The following is a 19,517-nucleotide window of genomic DNA, read 5'->3' as shown; positions in this document are numbered from 1 at the left end:
TATCCTTTCTAGGTGAAGTGAAACCCTGGTGTACACTCTTTGTGAATCCAACTTTTTTTGAAGCCAGCCTGTACATTTTGTGGCATAATTAAGAAAAAAGGAAAGGAAAGATAGTGTGCTTAGGAAGTTAGGAGTTGGGGGAAGCCAAACCAGATCTGAAGTGAATGTCAATATTTGAATTGCATTTACCAAATATTAAGAAACAGAGCTACAAGCTGAAGTTGTTCTGTATCTGCTGGACTCTTGTTTGCTAACAAGTTTCTCTTAGATGGCTTTGTAAGGTGAATGATTATCCTGTATGTCAATCATTGTATTCATAGCTTGTTTCTACTGCCCCCCAGTGGCTGAAAAAAGGGATACAGTGAGGACTGCTGTGAGACAGGCAAATTCTCATAAAGCATTCAAAAGCTATGGATTTTAAATGATACCATTAAGAGGATTGTCTATTTGTATTGAGAATTACAAGTGGAAAGGTCACTTGGGCAGAGTAAAAAAAATCCTCTGGTTCATAAGTGGTTCAGTTGAAGATGTTTCATTCAAAAAGCCTCTTCAGCTCCACTGATCAATAAGTAATCAAAGGTATTTAAAATCTCTCAGGGTTGTTCACAAATGGATGAGTCAAGTGGATAGTTTCACTTTTTTAATTGTCTCTGCAACCAATAATTAGATGAATATAACCAATGAGAGACATGAAAGTAACTGTTTAGAGAACAACAGCTACTTAACCTGATTATAACATCTTAGATTTTTAAAGATAAAAAAAACTTCACTACATGCCTATATATCCATTTTACCACACACACATACATATTTTAAATTCACATTTTAAAAACAGAAAGAAAACCACTTCGGTCATCTCACTCTTTCTAGATATGATTATCAACCATCAACAGCTTAACTAACACAATCAAATGATATTTAGACGGGCTGACCCATCTTTTGAGTCCCATTAAGGCCTCCTGCTGACCTCCTGACCCCACGTTGAACCTCTGCTGTGCGAGAAGCGTGGCCAGAGTCACCATGGTAGCTAACATACACAGGTTTGGTTACCTGGTGCGTATGGACAGCTCCTGAGGTACTGAACCAAAGTAAAGCTGTAATCCTCTCTGCTCATTGGATAAGACACGCACGTTGTTCTCCTCAACCCGCCGCTGATTGGTCCTTTTGCTTGCCCGTCAAGTTGATTTCCCTCTAAACAGACGAACTGAACCGGGGGAGCAGCTGCTGCTGCAGCAGAACCAGTCCGCTCAATGTCACCGGGCACCGGAGAAGATGGTTCTAAAGCTAGGTCCGTAAAGATTGTCATCACGGGTTCATGAAGGCACCCAAACAAGTAAGATTCACTAAATGTGTCACCTTTTTCTTCTGAGAGGATTACAATGCGAAATGCACTGGTTTATACAGAATGGCCTGCTGCGAGGGGGGATAACTGTTGACTGTATTTAACAACGACTGACCGGTCACTTCATTACACTGTGAGGTTCCTTTATTCGAAAGAAAATCTTTATTAGGAAAGCTTGTACGTTTTTGGACATAAAAAAAGAAAGAATTAAACGGAGCAATTAGGCTCCACCACGGAAGATAAGGCTACTCATCAACACCTTGTTAAACAATCTCTGGATGCAGACTTGAGCGTCATATTGTGCTGCTTTATTCTTGTGTTTTATTTGATCATAGCTTGGTAGCAGTCGTCAGGTACAGAGCATCTTCACCAAGCAGGATAACAAAACATCACTCAGCAATTACGCAAGCACGTGAGGCACGCATAGGCAAATTAAGATAACAGCCTATAAGTTTGGGGATATGCCCTGACCCACTGATTAACCTTCTTTACTTGATTGAGCACACAGTAATAAAACCAGGTAAAAAATGGAGGAGAGGAGCACTAGCACCTGTTGCACTGGGATTGGTATCTTCCATTATGCAGTTTCCATGATAACTCAGCATGGATCAATTAAGGAAAGCATGACTGATGGTTTGACAACTATCATATTTTCTTTGTAATGGATGTCTGGGAGAAGATTGCTTTAAAGAAATGCAGCAATTTGATTTAAATTAAAAACAACATAGGCCTGCAATGATATATAAAATTAGTCTTCAGAGAAAATACATTTTGTGAAATTATCTGGCCTAATTTTGGAAGTGGCTATTAGAGAATGCCTATTCAATAATAATTTTAAAAAATCTTTATTTTTTTTTTAGCTGTATATGATGTCTGTGTTTGATGATAGCTGGGAGAAATTTCTGAATGACTCAGCAGCCAGATTCTGGATGTTACAGTTACCTTACATTACAGTCTCACACAGTAAGAGCAATCAAAATGACCCTTAATATGTCCGGTGCTACATGATCTATTATTATATACATTGGTCTGTTTCAAGAAAAAAATCAGTTTAAGTTATAAATAGCAAAATGAGACTGTACTGAATTACAAAAAATATATTATGTCAAACCTGCCATAATCAATCTGCTCATTATTTCAACCTGGATTGGAGGCTTATTCTATTTTCATACTTTTTGAAGCAGAAATAGCTCTTTCGGGGTCTGTGTAGTCCCACCAGAAATACATTTGTTCCTGATTTTGCATTCTTTTGATGGAGAACACTGTGCTTCTTTCTTTTATACAAACCTCTTTGAAGCACTGGCAGTGAGTAACATGGAAACTCAGTTGGCCCTTTAAAGCAGGAAGAAATCATTTAGCACAAAGATTCAGATTTGAGCCAACGGATGCTTCTTTGACAATGTCCTCTGTATTGTGTTATTGTGTTCCATGTATGCATTGTTATGGTAACTTTGTTAGGGCCTTAGAGACTCACTCTCTAGCCAGGATGTACAGGCTTAGGGAATATCACTGTGTATGTAACATGTTGTAGGATACCATTTTCATGAGACATAAGAACATACATGTCAAGCTTAATATTAATAAAGTCAGGGATGAAGTTAGCATAGTGTCCTACTGATATATAATATATATATATATATATATATATATATATATATATTATACATACTATAATACATATATATATACTGTGAGACTTGTAGCACAGGACATTAAGATGGGAAGGAAGTACTTCACCCCACACCTCACAGACTAAATGGACAGCTGACCACCTCACAGTGCAATACAAGTGTGCAATATTAACCTTAAAAAAAAACCCAGTGTAATTATATAATGTGAAAAATATGTGTGCAATAACCTCAGGTGCAATAAGAGATAATAAGTGCAATAAGAAAACATATTTATATTTTCATTTCATTGTACAGTGTTCCCCTTTGTTATTTATTTTGTATTATATCTTTGCTTTAATACAGTGTATAGCTTCTGTACAGTTTATTTTAATTTACTTAGCTGTTACTACAACTTTTTTATTTTTTTTAATTTTATTTGTACTTTTCTACTCTTTTCTTATAATGCTATTCTATTTTATATATAATTTTAACTTTTTTTTGTAGAAGCTGACTCAGGGAGAAACGCACAAAAATTAAAATGTACCTGTACTGTCCTGTACCTGTGCAAATGGCAATAAACATCTATTCTATTCTATATATTCATATAATGTCCATTTGAGTTGACCAATTGCAAACTAAGCTACTGCATTTGCATTTAACAAACTTTTTTTTTTTTTTTTTAGTTTTAAAGGTTGTGAACTGGGGGAAGGGATTTAGAGGTCAGTGTGTCTTTTGGAAATGTGACATATTTGTCCCATAGATTCCAGTGAGGCCTGCCTGTCTGTTCCTAGGGGTGCATAGTCTTCATTGTGGCAGCTCTTTCACTGTTGAGCTCTTCATTCTTGTCAGCCGTGCATCTCAATTAACACACTGGGGAGCTTTGTGTGGAGAGAACTGTCTCTGTGTGTACACTCTTGTGTGTGTGTGTGTGTGTGTGTCTTTAAATGAGTGTACTTGTGCATGTGGCTATCTGAGGACAGGGTGTGTGTGACTGTGTATGTGTGTTGGTGTGAGTGTTGTCTTTGTGCCTGAATGCATAATGGCAGTTAAAAAGAGAGAATGGGACACATGCACATGGGAATGAGGGAAATAGTTGTGAAGCGGCAGTGAGGAAGAGAAACGGGGGATTTTTGGAGCAAAAACAGAGACTCTTAACAGATGGACGTGTCATAGCTTGTGATGTGAGGAACAGCTCCTTGTCCACAGGAACAAACAGGCGTTAAGGAAAGAGTGACTAATACTTGGACCCCAGCTGCTATGGATGGGCTCTTCTGTTTTCCGTTGTTGGAGTGAGTGAAGAGGCTGCTGATGCTGGCAGTGTGATCAGCAGCAGAGGGTGCCAGGAAAACCCTCCTCCTTGTCTTTTGGGATCCTAAGACCAACGATTGATTGTCTGGTGAGCAAGGAGCCGTTCTTGGCAAAGCAGATAATGTTTGCTGATGAAGGGCTGGCTGTGGCTCATAAACCTGCTTGTGGAAAGCAGTGCACTGGATTATTTGAGTTACTTTTTGAATGGTTCACATGTTGGTACAGCAGATTACCAACTTTATCTACCCTGGGTCTCCTCCTTGGTGGACAAGCCAAGAAAAACTCCAAAAGAAGGCAAGCTTTGGGTGTGCCTATCAGACACCTGAACCACCTCAACGGTCACTTTCCCATATGAAATACCATTGCAAGGATAAAGCGTACAATGAAAAAAGACTCCTTTTTGTTCTCTCATGCCAGGTGCTAAAGCCCAGAAAACTTGATGCCCAACCCTCTTCAACTGTCTTGTTTTGAGAATGAAACCCCCAATGGTAAAAAAAAAAGCTTGTTTGCTGTTCTGCATCCACAGTGGAATCCCCGTTCATCTATCTGGATCTGAGGTTTAACAATCGATCTGGCCGCTCTTGTCAAGCATGCGCTAAAACATTTTTGCAGGAAGGCTGAGTAGCATGATACCCAACCCACAACTTCTGATCCATCCTCTTTAAAAAATACAATCCACAAACCCTGGAGTGGTATTTTTTTTCGAGCACCCATTAACTTTGAGGAGGCATTTCAGTCAAAACAGATTGCGCCTCTACCTCACAGATATTTCACTGGTCTCCCAGTACACCCAGCTGCTGCTACAGGACACTCAAATAATAATGAATGGCTTATTTCTGGTTCCTGTTATGGTTCCTGAGTTTTTCACCACATCAGGCAGCCCTTCTGACCCAGAACTCAACACAGCCACCCTCGCAATAAAAGCTTTGAATGTGTATGAATATGGGCCTTCTTAGGATCTCTGTCCACCGCCTCCTCAAGCCTGCGTAACCCGCAGCAAAGGACTTTAGTTCCAGATGAACTGCTTCACAAAGAATGGAACCCAACTATATCTAGTTAGCAGCGTCATATACTCTGATACTACCTCTGGTTCCCTCCTGTGTCTCTAACTGTCCCCAGAAACCATTACGGAAATCCAGCCTGTAGGTCCTTGCCTTGACCTCCAGCAAGCCTGACAATGCATCAGGCCCAAATGTGTACTTATGGAGGTTAGGGGGCCTATAGCAGCAGGTGAGTGTAGGCTTTTAGGTACGGTGCTGGGCCTGATCTACATGCTTGTTGGTGAGTTTTTCTCCCAGGTCCCAGGAGACAGAACTAAAATTCAAAACGTTGTCAATTTTGACGATTGTAACTGTAACCTTTGCCCCCGTCTCTTGATATGTGACCATTGTAGTGACTAAACATGCATCGCAAGTTGACTCTAGCTTTAAGTCACAATCAGACAAACGTGAGTTAGTACTGTGTATCTGTGAGGTTTCTGACTGTTTCCCAGGTGCTTTGTTTGGCTCTGTTTTTGACGTGTGTCGCCGTCTGTGTGTAATGGATCCAACATTCTTCTCACGTCGCTTGATTAATAGGGGTACTACTCTGAGGCTCAATCCTGCGTGGTATAAGCACAACTAACCCAAGTTAATGCCTAATCCTCTGGATGGAAAAAAAAGGTAAACAAACATGCTCAGTCAGCGCTCGTCACCAAGCAACCAGCAGGTAGACAGCCGTTCACTTAATCTGTTAATGCAAAGCACAAAGCAATCCTAGTGACTGCTACTATATTCAAAGACATGTTAGTAAATCCTCATCCAGTAAATCTTTTTAAATACAATATCGCGATGGCCATCTTGTCCCTTAACTCTCTCACCATCGATGTGTTTATCTCATGCACAGTTGTCCATGTAGTCTTTTTGTTTATATACATAAAAGGCTGGTATTCAGGCCGTGTCGCTTTGTACTGCAAAGTGGAGGCCTCTTCTCTCTTAGCAAGTCCTTTTAGGCAGCCCGAGATCAATGCCTAGATATTCATGGCATGATGGCAGGGAGGTGTTTGAAGGCTGGGAGACTGTAAACCGCACAAAAGAGAGCTGCTTTGATTTCCTGGCCATGCTTGAACATAGATTCATTTATCTTAATATAGAGACAGATGAGAGAACACTTTCCAAAGCACCATGTTGCTCCTGGTTATACAATTCTTCTCACACACACACACACACACACACACACACACACACACACACACACACACACACACACACACACACACTCAGCACATAACTAATTACAACTAAACTAAAACTAAATGAAGGAAAACTGGATCATACATTAGCATTATGATAAACTATCACAACAAAATCCAGATTTGAGGAGGACTTTATGACCTATACTGCAGCCAGTCAGTAGGGGGAGCTCCAAATGTCATGGCTTCACTTCTGGAGGCTGATTGTTGTCCATGTTTTTTATAACAGTATAGAGGAACAGAATCCAGTGCTATGGTGTGACTCATTTCTGAATTTTAAGACAACAATGCAGGAAAACTCTTTTTCAGGCTTTTGGAGTTCTTGTTGATTGGAATTATTGTCATTCATTAGAAAGACTAAATATTGGGAGCGCTGTCTGTTGAAGCTTGGGTTAGGTATATCTTTGTATTGTCAGTGGTATTTTTACAAGGTTATTTAACTCAGATGTTAGGTCCAGTGTTTAAAATCTGAAGCTGCAGGGTATACCGGTTTAGCTCAGTTGGTTAAGCCACTTGAACACACTGATCGCTGGTTCAACTCCTGTGACCATTTGGTGCATGTCACCCCCCACTGTCACTCCCCATATTTCCTGTCTCTCTTCAGCTCTCCCTGTCCAGTAAAGGCAAAAAACAAAATCATTTCAACGGCTGGTTGAGAGCCGTGCAGAGTATCCTGTTTTACGCTGCTACAAGGAACTAGTGGAGAAAATAATTCAGCTAAATCCAGTTGTATTTGGATTACTTGCACTACTAGTAAAACTGTCTGTTTGTGGCGAGTTAAATATTGTGGTGATAAAGGTTATGTGAGTAAATAGAGACTGTAATTCTTGTATTTTATTTGGCTGGTTAAATTGTCTTTATAGAAAACATATTACTCTGTAAAGTCAGGGCTCAACTTCACCTTTGATTAAATATTTTTTCCACTTGTGGGACATTGTTAGAGGTTAGTTTTTGGAGTAATTATCACCTCATTACAAATTATTAACACACGTACGCACACACGCACACACACACAGACACACACACACACACTGACAGTGTTCCCTCATACTCCTCATCACAAATAAAAACTAGGCAGGTTTTGAGGATCTTCTTGGTGGTATAAAGTGATGAGGAACTTTTGGATTTGTTTTAATTCGCTCTTACAGTATAGTAACGTCAGCCTGCTTTGCCATGGGAGCAGGACTCAAGCTCTAAATTAAGTTAGGATTACAACAGGCATTAACGGACATCCCATCCGACCCTGCACATAGGCAGAGTTGCGCTGATGAGATGTGCACATAATCCCTTTCACCTGCCATAGATGCTTGGCTGTTGCATTTAATTAATAAATAAATAAGAACACTTTTAAGGAATAAGAACGTAATAAGAGAGGAATGAAAGGGAGGGCTGCAGTACCACCACATTTTTTAAAAAGTAGCGTTAATGCTTTGTCTCTCTCGTGTTTTGTTCCAGGTTGTCTCACTCAATGCCCCGAGGCAGTACTCTGACAATATCATCTGTTCAACCCCTCCATCCAGCGCCACTTCCCTCCTCTTCCTCCTCCTCCTCAACCTGTGGCCTATTTATACCCCGGAGACTCAGAATAGCCTATCAAAGCTCAGCAGACCTCTTCAGCAAAGAGACAACAGTGAGCATGAACCCGATAACATATGGTCGATCTGATCTCACCAGCATCATTACCTTTCCTCCGGCTGCTTTTAAATAAGAAAGGCTAAGGCTTCTACCACTGGGAATTCTTGAAATGAAACAAGGCTGTAGATGTGTTCAGGCTCAGTTTAGAGATTGCAGCTGATAATCCATGTGTGAAGGACGGTTTGCAAGTGCAGCAGATTGGAGAAATATTGGATGCAGCCTTTGCTTGGATCCACACTCTGTAGATTCTGGCCTTTTCTGTTGAAGTACAGGAAAACACTATTGACTCAGCTGTCCAAGCATCTATGAGATTCCTGCAAGGACACTGAAATATTTGACCTCTTAGATGGCTTACACATTCGAAGGTAAGCTCTGGCTTTTGATCTGCGTGAATGAATCAGAACAGTGACTAATTTTTCTGCATTTCAGACAGTACAGTACATTTATGGTTCTGCTGCTAGCTGCAAAATTCCTATTTTCATTCACGTGGATTTTTTGGTCTGTGTGTGTGTTGGCATAATACTGTAGGATGTTATACTCTATACAAAATTACGTAAGAATTCTTGAACATTTTATGGAAAACATTTCTCCCATAATGAAGTGCATATGCAAGCATTGTTAATTTGTTATGATTGGACAAGAAAAAACATAATTTAAAATTGTATGCATTCACATTCTACAATAAAAACATCTAAAACGCATTTGCACCTTTGCTATCATGCAGATAGATAGATAGATTTAAAAAGTCACTCATGCACCATCATTCAAGCAGCAATCAATCTTAACAAACAAATGAACAAGAATAATAAATATGTTTTTTTCTTATGACGCATCCAGTCCGCCATCAACTCCAGCCATGAGCTAAGCCCACACCACCCTGGGCGTCCCTAGCAGGATGACTGCTGTCTACCCCTCAGAGAGCAACCCAGAGGGGGCTGAAGCTGGGGCCGGGACAGCAGGCTCCAAGGGGTCGGGTGCAGCAGGAAACTCCAGGAGCATCTCAGTGTCCGGGGCCGAGACCTCTAACGGGTCTAATGGAGACTCTAGCAGAAGTTCAATCAAAGGCACAGCTGTGGTCCAAAGGTACTCTCGCTGGAGCCGCCAGGACAGCTCGGACATCAACACAGACGATGAGGGAGCCACCATCCGCCGCCTCACCCCACTGGAGAGACTCAACCTGGATATGTGCCAGGATGACAGGTAGGTACTTAGAAGTCACATTTTTTCAATCCACTGTGGTGTTTTAGCTTCTGCTATGTGTTCTGGTCACAGGGTGGTCCGTGAGCTGACTATTGGCAGAAGAATCGGCTTCTACAAAATTCGAGGAGAGATCGGATGTGGGAATTTCTCCCATGTCAAGCTTGGAATCCATGCGCTCACCAAAGGTAAGATACCACATAGTAGCAGCGACAGGCAGCTTGTTTTTGATAGTTTGTATTTATTTTTACATAAAAACTTTAGACAAAACTAGAAATCAACATGTGCATATACACATACATGCACTTACAGGATGTAGGCACACAAAACCTTTATTCAGCTTTCAAAAAATTGCTTTCAAATCCATCGAGGTATGGCAATCAAACTGACTTGAAATATGTTTTTCAGTTATTTGAGGTGGACACTTTGACTGAATGGCCTTCTAAAATGTCCATCATTATGATTAAAATCTCAATTAAAGCTCCTATTTGCTCCTTGCTTTGAGATTGAAGTGATAGTTTGAGCTGATTTGCTTGTTTCCATCAATTAGCTGCTATACTAACAACTGTGTCCTTATGTAGCAATTCACTAAAAAAGCGATGTGTGCGCCCGGGCCACGGGGCTGATTCAGCCACAAAGAGACAGACTGTTTGCTGCCCTTGAACAGATGGATTGATTAGAGATCTCCAGTTTCCTTAGCGACGGCTAAAATTGCTGCATGCCTCATCAAAGGCTAAAGAAAGGCAGTAAAATTACTGTGTAGCTCAGTGTGTGTGTGTGTGTGTGTGTGTGTGTGTGTGTGTGTGTGTTAGTGCATGCTTAATGATTTTAGGGTTATATGTATTTCACTGTCTATGCCTTACTGTGTGTGTGTGTGTGTGTGTGTGTGTGCGTGTGTGTGTGTGTGTGTGTGTGTGTGTGTGTCTGTGTCTGTGTCTGTGTGTGCATATAGTTGGTGTCATTTAGTCCTACAAAAACAATATGAGCTGTGATGCATTTTGAATGCTCCCTTTGAGAGCTGCATGGGAGTCTAATACCAGTCTGAATAATGCATACTGATGCACAATAAGATATCTCAACACCATTTTGCCTCTTAAGAACTTTTCTGTATTCAGTTACCTGGGGTCAATTTTCTTCTCCTTATGAATCATTCAACAGAATACAGCACAAATATCAGTTGTTTGAATTTGATATACTGGCAGCATGAAGGCATATGTTTTCCATGTGCTCTACAGTGTCCTCTGAAACATTTCAAAGGCGGTAAATTCCAGGAAAATGTAGCTAGCTCAGTACTTTGTCAAGTTTATACTTGATATTCCATTTCAACTAAGAGTTGAAGTCACTGCAATACAATATAGATAATGTATAAAGGGCAATTTTTCTTGATTGTCAAAGACAGGGCTAAAAGTAAGTATCGACCCTCTAGGAGAACATAATCAGGAAAATTGGTCTCTGAGGACAGCTAATCCTGCAGAAGATTATCTGGAGCACAGTGTGAGGTTTGGTCTCTTCAGGATCAACTCTGTGTTTGCTAGATGCAAACAGCGTCAGATTTTCTATCATAGATCTGCACAACATAACATTTTTGCGACATATCTGGGCCGCCCGGGTGACCCGAAACACATTGTGACCCCGGGGTACATCACTGATGCTGTGTCTGAACGCGTCATAAGATGAATGTTGCAAACTAACAGCTGTCAGATAAGTAATGGTATCAACAGTTTATGTTTCCCCTAATAAAGTTTCTATTTGAATGAATGATAGAACTTCTCTTTAAAGTTCAAATGAGTCATTTGTAAATGATAATTAAAACTTTACCTTCTCCATTAACATCCCCAGATAAAGTGGCTATCAAGATCCTGGATAAAACCAAGCTGGATCAGAAGACCCAGAGGCTGCTGTCCAGGGAGATCTCCAGCATGGAGAAGCTACACCATCCCAACATTATACGCCTCTATGAGGTTTGAATCATATATGTTTTTGTTTTGCTGATGATTGATGGTTTACTTTGTCTGGTCTTAAGGGTCTTTTTCAATAGTCCCCCTCCCTCAACCTCTTTAATGCTGATTAGTAATAAACTAAGATGCCTGACAGGCTTTTGTTCTCTTTATTTTCTTTTCTAGGTTGTGGAGACGTTGTCACGGTTACACCTGGTGATGGAGTATGCAGGGGGAGGGGAGCTCTACACCAAGATTACTACTGAGGGGAAACTCTCCGACACAGAGAGCAAGATCATCTTCGCTCAGATCCTCTCTGCTGTTAAACACATGGTCAGTTCATATACGTTTAAACTGAAGTACTATGCTTCTGTAAGATTTACAAAAAGGACACTTCAAAGTCAACCTGCTACTTCATCCTGCATATACAACTTTATCACACATGTCATTGTTTTGAATGGGGGGGAATCCTATTATTTATAAATCATGTGTACCATGTATTTTTTTGGTTTAGTCTTGATGTATGCAAAAAAACATTGTGCCATTGTTGGCGTTATGATCTCTTAGTCATTTTTAATCATGATTTGCAGCGTAGAATGATGGCCCCTACATGATGCTTTTTCTTCTTTTCCTTCCACAGCATGAAAACAACATCATCCACCGGGACCTGAAGGCAGAAAACGTCTTCTACACCAGCAGCTCATGTGTCAAAGTGGGGGACTTTGGCTTCAGCACTCTGAGCCGCCGTAGTGAGACACTCAACACGTTCTGCGGCTCTCCGCCATACGCCGCGCCTGAGCTCTTCAGGGATGAGCATTACGTTGGCATCTTTGTGGACATCTGGGCCCTGGGGGTCATGCTGTTCTTCATGGTGACATGCACGATGCCGTTCAGGGCCGAGACCGTGGCTAAACTGAAGCGCTGCATCCTGGATGGGGCCTACGTCCTGCCCTCGTGGGTGCCAGAGCCATGCCAGAGGCTGATCAGGGGAGTCCTCCAACCCATACCGTCTGACCGCTGCACAGTGGAGCAGATGATGGGCTGTGAGTGGATGCTCCCTGTGGATTTCCCGCAGGCCATGGAGCCCTTTAAACTCGACCCGTCCTACCTGGCAGAGAGTGAACCATCTGAACTGGAGGAGGAGGAGATGGAGGTAAAGAAAGCACTGGAGACACTAGGAATCTCCTCAGAACACATCCTCAACAACCAGGGGAAAGATTGTCGGAGCTCCATCACAGGGGTGTACAGGATCCTGCTACACCGTTCTCATAAGAGGCGGGCTGTTGAGAGATTGCCTGTGGTCAAACAGGCAGTAGGACAAACTACAGCGAGTAAAAAGGAAAGAATAAAAGTTTACCGTAGTTTAAGGCACACATCTAAACTGTGTGTGGTTCTGTGACAAAATGCTCTCCATTGCTCTGGACATAACTAAATGGTCTGTGATGAGATTGCATGAATTTATTTAAAAATTAAGCAGTGCTTTATAGCCAGCAGTTACAATCAGAAATATATTATATAACCCCTTGCAGCTCCTGAAATCTGAGATTTCTTTCTTTAGTATTTTTTCTCTGAAGTAAAATTAGTCTCTGTGAGAATGTTGCTGCTAGTAAAACATTATTGTCACCTTTTTCACAATCCCAGCAAATCATAGTCCTAAGTAATGATGATTGAATGGCATACATAACTTTTTATGTGGGCCATGCAGGCCAGATAGTTTTAGCCCTTATCCATCCTGCTTGAACACCAGTAAAACCATCTGGGGAATCAATGTAGCATATATTTTAAGGAAAAGAGAAATCGAAAACATGCCGAGGTGATGAACTGGTGAACATGCGGACAATACATTTAACGTGGTGTGTTTAATGTTTACTTTAACTTTTCTTTGATGCCTTAGTTTTCATTTACTGTATGGAATCAGACATACATGGTTTCAGTGTACTCCTTAATGTTTGTGTTGAGAGATTTCAAATCTTACCTTCTTATGCGGTGTATCTCTATGAGATGTAACACAAAGTGAGCTATGTAAGAGAGCTGAGTGACCTTGCTCATTTGTCCCTGTGGGCTGAAAAAGCTAGTAAATAACATGAAGCTAGGAATACCATCCACCAAAGTTTTAAGTTCTTTTTGTGACAAAATCTAAATTTTGTTTGACTCAGGCAATTTCTGAATGATTTTATGGTAATAAAATGTTTTATTTTCTAATGCCATATTTATGCTCATATGATGATTAAAATAATTTTAAATGCACTGGTCTAGTTCTTTAAATCATTTTAGAATGCTGTAATTTGTATGTCCAAGTGTTTTCATTTTTTGATACTTTGCTTTTAAACATTATATTTTGATAACTTTTTTTTCCAGCGTGCCTTACAATCTGTAACAGTTTTTGATTCATTTACTTTTCGATTAGCTGTATTTTACCACTCGCATGTACAGAGTGCGCATCGTACTACACTTCCCAGAAGCACCCAAGAGGACCACGTACTCATTTCCGCCTTTACGTGATGACGCATTTTTTGCCTTGTTGGAAGGTGGTTTCACGAGGAGGCATTCTGACGTGAGACGATAGCGGCGAAGAAACGCTGAGTACAGAAACCTGAAGACAACCGGACGCATTCACTCTAATGGTATTTTGTCTCCTGTCAACGAACGGTAAGAAAAATATGAAGTTACATTTAACTGTATTTGACGTTTTGAGAGTGGGGGAAACACGGGGGACCACGCCCTCTCGGTGTTATAAAGGTAGTATGGGATTAAACATGAACTAGCTGTCTGGTTGGTTTTGGCCTAAAGCACCCCCCTATTTCCTGTTATTGGATACATACAATGCAATATTTTTCAACTTGTAAAAATCAAAAGCCAATGCACTATATTGCTCGTATGCTTTCATTGCTAGGACAACTAGGTCATTATAGGTTTTAATGACAATGCTGCAAGATAACGCTCTCATTTTGCAAGACATTTAAGACTCTATAAATATTTATGTCTTTTTTTTTAACTCGGCACACAGTGCAGTTTATAAATGTGCTTTGCCGAAATCAACCAATTCCTCCGCTGTGCACCTTTATTTGTTTTGATATCTGACATCGTATTTGGATCTCATGACAAAGGAATGTGTGGGCGGGGCTCATTTGAAGATGATGTCATTGTGGGAGCGTAGATCTGATGCAATATGAAGCTGTTTACACTTCTGTATACGTGTCATTAACCCGCTGTCGTACATCCAAGGACATGATCTAATATCATCAATCTGGAAATGTTTAGATTCAAATCGGTATCCACATGTTCCTGCAGCCTCCACGTGGAGGTGTGCACGAGAACTACAACTCAAAACCCAAACAAACAGGCCATGTCTCAGTTTAGAGTATGAGATCAAATTCCTCACACAAGCATCACTAACACGTATACCACTGTGATATTGATAAGGAAATTCATACATTTTGGATTAAATCTAATTGATCCCATTTTTTGGCATATTATAAAAAATAAAAATTGGCCACTGTGTGTTGGAAGATTTGTTAACAACAAGGTCAATGTCTAAAACTAACAGTTATTTCAGTCTTATTCATAACGTAAAGTGATGTCTTCAAACAATCAACAGTCTGAAATCAAAATACCGGTATATTTTAGATATAATATGTAAGAACAATAGGGCATTGTCTATGTATACTTTTTAAATACAATTTTGCACTTTTACACAAGGTGGCACATTTAATAAAAGTAAACTCACTTAAAACAAAACATATACATTCCTACATACATACATAAATAATGAAAACAAAATAAAAAATAAAAAAAACACAATAGAGCTGGAGAGTGTTCTAAGGCAAGTATATGAGCATATAAAATGTGCTTTTATTTTGAAAGACTGTAAATGGCACTTCTGCTACATTCTAAATGTCCAGGAATAAATATGTTACAGCTAAAAGAACGAACAAGAGTTAAAAAATGTTAGACTTACGTTATATTAGGAGGTGGATTTATCCTAAAACATCACTTTAAGTGACTGACTATCTTTGCTTTAGCTCTGACTCAACATGTGTTAAGAGGATTACTGCTGAATGCTTCAACTGTAACCGGACAGCGATGATTGGCTGAATTGTCATTCAGTCTGACTTGACTGTAAGAGGGATATCTTGATTTTTGAATCAATACATCTTGGATAACAATATTCACAAAAATCAGCAGTAAACAGTACAAAGAATGTCTTGTCTGGTTTCTTGCTAGTTTCAATGTCATACTAAAAAATATAATATATGCCATTGTTTTTAAATATTGAACTTAATCTCAAACGGTGTGGTCTTCATTACCATGTGTTGCTGCAGATGTCAGCCACTGAAGACCTACCAGACATGGATGGAGCAGACCTGTTAGGGCTTCTGCTCCACAACCGAGAGGACGGATCTACTGAGCCTCTCTTTCCTGATGAGACTGGACTCATTGAATCCTGGCTGTCTGAACAAGATGTAAGACACAGAAAAAAAAGACACACTTAGGATATAGTTGATCAAATCAAATTAAAAAAAAAAAAAAACATGTAAGATTTTGGAGTGTAACAGAGTTTCTTGTCCCACCTAGATGTTGACAGGTATGGATACTGAAGACTTTCTGTCCAGCTTGTTGGAGGGAGAGGACAACGTGGGGGATTTCTGTCCCTCTCACTCTCCCTCAGGCAGCGACAGCGGGATTTCCGATGACAGCAGCACCGGAGTTGGAAACAACAACCGTCTGGGATGCCCCAGTCCCCAGGGTAGCGACAGTGATGTTGTGCCCAGTCCCAGCTCCTCCCAGCCCAGCCCTGTGCCCTCTGACCCTGCCCTGACCCCTGGAGATCAGCAGACAGAGAGCCCCGAGGCCTTAACAGTCCGGGGAGACCACAGCTACTCTATGCTGCAGAGCGGGGACAAGGACGTGGATATGGATATGGATATACTGCAGAGTGTGAGGGCGGAGAAGCCTGACACAGATGTCTTCATTGATCTAGGTATGTGGAGTGTGAGGAAACTTCTCATTTCATTCAGAAGCCTTAGAGCCTAGCCTAAATTGGACAGTTCAATAAATCCAAAAAAAACATGTATTTTGAGCACATTTTACACCTAATTTTAGGTTAATTGAACTTTTATTCCCCTTGTTTCAGATGACTACGTGAGTGAGGTGATGGAGGAGGACCTCATGAGCGAGCTTCCCTGCACTCTCGCCATCGAGGACTCAACTCAAGATTCAACTGAGCCAAACACAGAAGACCAGGTCAGTTTTCCCTGATTTGACTCTTTTCTTTTCTAAGGTCAAATCAAAGAAGATGAACCGAGTTTTACTTTGATAAATCATACAGCGTGTGACACAGTTGGCACTTGGTTCGTCGCATGTTTCATAACAATACAATGTTTCACTGAGCAAGTAAAAATGTAACAGGGTTGAAAATCTGTGCCTTTTTGTTTCCTTCAGTTCCAGTTCAAAGACATCGTGCTCACTGAGGAGGAGAAGCGGCTTTTGTCCAAAGAAGGACTAACTATTCCCACGCACATGCCTCTCACAAAGGTAATCCAAGTCAAAGAGGTTTCCAAACTCGATCATCATGTCCTTTTTGTATTACTGACTGATATTGAAACCTGCTAGGAGAAGCACTTCTACAAAAAGCTGTGAATGTTAATATCCAGTAACACAGTTTAAAATAACTCTTATCAGTCATGTTGTATTTTTTGATAGCTCTTTGATTCATTTGCTCTCAAACCTTTGGCTGGATAAATGTTCAAAACGGATCATCTCTTGGGTTTTTCCCGCCACAGCTGTTCAAGGCGGTTGTATTCATGTTGTTATTTTTTCATGCATGCATTGTGTTTGAAAGCATCTGGTCTCTGCGTGCAGGCAGAGGAAAGGACCCTGAAGAGGATCAGGAGGAAGATCCGCAACAAGCAGTCAGCTCAGGAGAGCCGCAAGAAGAAGAAGGTGTATGTGGACGGACTGGAAAACAGGTGAGAAGAAGAGCACAAATTCTATCGCTTCTTAAAAGTAGAGTTGCTCCCTTCTGTCCTCATGAAATGGTTGATCAATTCAGACTAATGTGATAGCAGCTGTTTCAGAATAGCTTCCTGTCTAAATATCTAGATTGAGTTGTTCTAGCTCAACCCTTCATTCTGATGTATTCATGATACCGTGACATTTTGGATATCGGTCGGCAATTAGATAAAAAAAATGATTTTTGTAGTCCATCTCCTCCACAACTCTTAAGAGACAACATTTACTATCATTTATCAAAAAGTAAAATTATAAAATCTAATCCATGATCAGCTTTGCTCTTTCTGAAGACATGAATATGAATATTCAGATAAAAGGTAAAAAAAACGTTGCTCTAACACTTTCTGTAAATTAGCAAATTGATGCACAGAAAGTAGTGGGGCGGCAGTAGCTCAGTCTGTAGGGACCTGGGTTCAAGTCCTGGTGTGGACCAAAGTATGGAAGCTGGTCTAGTTGCTGGAGAGGTGCCAGGTCACTTCCTGAGAATTGCCTAGGTGTCCTTGAGCAAGGCATCGGACCCCCAACAGCTCTGACGCTCTCCCTGTGTAGCAGCCCCCTCACTCTGACATCTCTCCATTAATGCATGTCCACAGGTCCTGTTTGAGCATGTGCAGTATGTCAAACCAGAAAGTTCACTCTGGGGATAATAAATGATGTAGCATTAATAAAAAAACATGTATAGGGGGATTTAGGTAATCTGTCAAGTTCATGTTGAAGAGAGGACCACAGTGTCTACCTAGTTCACAGTCAATAGTTACTCTAGCAGTAATTCATTGTATGTGTATATCATAAAACTTTCTATTCCTCTATGTATGTTTGGATAAATATCCTAAGAACTGAATCAATGTCCAAAACAGGGTTGCCATCTGTACTGCACACAACCTGGAACTCCAGAAGAAAGTCCAAATGCTTCAGAAACAGAACATGTAAGTGAACTAAGATTTTGTTTCCCCCCCCTCATCAAAATGTTTTCATATTTACATGCTAGTGTTCTGACTCTGACATGTTTTAAACGTGTCCTCTTCATTCTTACAGCTCCTTGATAGAGCAGCTGAGGAAACTCCAGGGAATAGTGAAGATGTCGACCATGAAGGCCAGCACAACCAGCACCTGTGTCATGGTACATTCATTGACTTTACTGGTTTTCTTTACTGATCTCACAGTAAGTGTTACATCATTTGTTCCTTGGTGCTGAATGTCTTCCTCACTCTGTCCTCCTTGTCCTCCAGGTGTTCCTGCTCTCTTTCTGTCTCATCATCTTCCCGTCAGTCAATCCATTTGGTGGAAAAACAGAACAGAAGGAACTCTACACACCCTCTTCCAGTAAGTTGCCTCAAAACAAATAAATTACTTTTGTCTTCTGTTGTACTTTCACTTTCGTAGTCTTGCCATTTTTTTTGCCATTTTTTGGATTTGTCATTTAGAAACTATCAGTATTCACTATTCAGTGATTTCTAGAGAACTGAATCATTTCTCTCAAATGTTTTTTTAATTAAATGCCTCCCCTGCCTGCTGACAGGCAATCACAATTTTCTTTTTCAACAATGTGGCTTTGTTTGCTCAGCTTTGTTTACCCTGTTTGTTCCTTATTGCAGTCATCTCCCGGACCTTGCGCTCAATACCGGAAACAGGAGAAGAAAAGCTCCTCCTGATGCCCCCAGCCGAGGTGGAGAACCATCAAGCCATCTTCGCCGGCGGTCAAAATAATCACACCCCCGACTACCAGAGGATGGAGAAGCCCGACTCTGAATCTGGAGTCAACAGCAACTCGTCTGCAGACTTCCCTGGTCCGGCTCAGGCTGCAGATATGACATCGCCAGGAGTCGGGACCTTACAGGAAGGATCCATTGATGCCTCTGTGAAATCAGCTGTGGCATATGAGGTCACAGGATCCAAGGATAACTGGATAGAACAGAACCCCCCGTCTGTTATATTACCGCAGCACCGCTCAGATGAGATGTAGTAGGGAGATGTGGGTACATAGTACCAGCAGAGGGAGCTATATTTATGATTCTTAGCAGAGGGACACTTAAGCTTTTTGAAGGGATAAGGTAAAATAATAGTTCTAATCAAGATAGATGATCAGTCTCTGTCCCTACGATTCCCCTTTAACAGCCCTCGGATGTACTACTGTTACTTAATGTGCACTTTTCTTCTGATTTCTTGCTCCAAAAAGACAAAAAGAACGTGAAGAAAGATGTCTATATTTCAGCAGTGTAAATGCTGCAATTATAAAACACAGGCAG

General features: G+C 40.8%; 2 protein-coding genes across 5 annotated transcripts in view; both read left to right on the top strand.

The window, feature by feature from the left end:
- The first annotated feature begins 1,192 nt into the window (after nucleotides 1-1,192).
- nim1ka (NIM1 serine/threonine protein kinase a) lies at nucleotides 1,193-13,506 on the top strand. Of its 4 annotated transcripts, none has more exons than XM_061038753.1 (7): nucleotides 1,193-1,333; nucleotides 7,946-8,120; nucleotides 8,963-9,325; nucleotides 9,398-9,510; nucleotides 11,162-11,283; nucleotides 11,446-11,592; nucleotides 11,900-13,506. In XM_061038753.1, the coding sequence occupies exons 3-7, from the start codon at nucleotides 9,021-9,023 to the stop codon at nucleotides 12,656-12,658; spliced, it is 1,446 nt and encodes a 481-aa protein (XP_060894736.1). In that variant the 5' UTR covers nucleotides 1,193-1,333; nucleotides 7,946-8,120; nucleotides 8,963-9,020; the 3' UTR covers nucleotides 12,659-13,506. The 4 variants fall into 4 exon arrangements, with proteins under 4 accessions (XP_060894736.1, XP_060894734.1, XP_060894737.1 ...); XM_061038751.1 differs by having other exon boundaries at nucleotides 7,946-8,490; XM_061038752.1 differs by lacking the exon at nucleotides 1,193-1,333 and adding an exon at nucleotides 5,082-5,490 and having other exon boundaries at nucleotides 7,946-8,490.
- Nucleotides 13,507-13,767: 261 nt separating this feature from the next.
- creb3l3l (cAMP responsive element binding protein 3-like 3 like) overlaps nucleotides 13,768-19,517 on the top strand; it is a 6,763-nt gene continuing 1,013 nt past the window's right edge. The window contains exons 1-10 of the mRNA XM_061038750.1: nucleotides 13,768-13,908; nucleotides 15,582-15,722; nucleotides 15,835-16,240; nucleotides 16,394-16,503; nucleotides 16,702-16,794; nucleotides 17,122-17,228; nucleotides 18,129-18,197; nucleotides 18,307-18,391; nucleotides 18,501-18,594; nucleotides 18,867-19,517. The exon at nucleotides 18,867-19,517 is cut by the window's right edge and continues 1,013 nt beyond it. Of these exons, the coding sequence (XP_060894733.1) occupies nucleotides 15,582-15,722; nucleotides 15,835-16,240; nucleotides 16,394-16,503; nucleotides 16,702-16,794; nucleotides 17,122-17,228; nucleotides 18,129-18,197; nucleotides 18,307-18,391; nucleotides 18,501-18,594; nucleotides 18,867-19,234 (1,473 nt within the window). The 5' untranslated portion in view covers nucleotides 13,768-13,908 and the 3' untranslated portion in view covers nucleotides 19,235-19,517. The remainder of the gene's footprint in view (nucleotides 13,909-15,581; nucleotides 15,723-15,834; nucleotides 16,241-16,393; nucleotides 16,504-16,701; nucleotides 16,795-17,121; nucleotides 17,229-18,128; nucleotides 18,198-18,306; nucleotides 18,392-18,500; nucleotides 18,595-18,866) is intronic.

This window comes from Labrus mixtus, chromosome 5, assembly GCF_963584025.1.
Source record: "Labrus mixtus chromosome 5, fLabMix1.1, whole genome shotgun sequence".
Taxonomy (NCBI): Eukaryota; Metazoa; Chordata; class Actinopteri; order Labriformes; family Labridae; genus Labrus; species Labrus mixtus.
Note: the sequence above shows the minus strand (reverse complement) of the source record. Positions and strands in the feature narration are given on the sequence as shown.

What these genes read in the sequence shown, in the direction of transcription:
- nim1ka (XM_061038753.1), top strand. Translation starts at nt 9,021, where the DNA reads ATGACTGCTGTCTACCCCTCAGAGAGCAACCCAGAGGGGGCTGAAGCT. An exon ending in GATATGTGCCAGGATGACAG is followed by an intron (nt 9,326 to 9,397) that starts GTAGGTACTTAG and finishes TTCTGGTCACAG; the next exon opens with GGTGGTCCGTGAGCTGACTA. An exon ending in ACATTATACGCCTCTATGAG is followed by an intron (nt 11,284 to 11,445) that starts GTTTGAATCATA and finishes TTTCTTTTCTAG; the next exon opens with GTTGTGGAGACGTTGTCACG.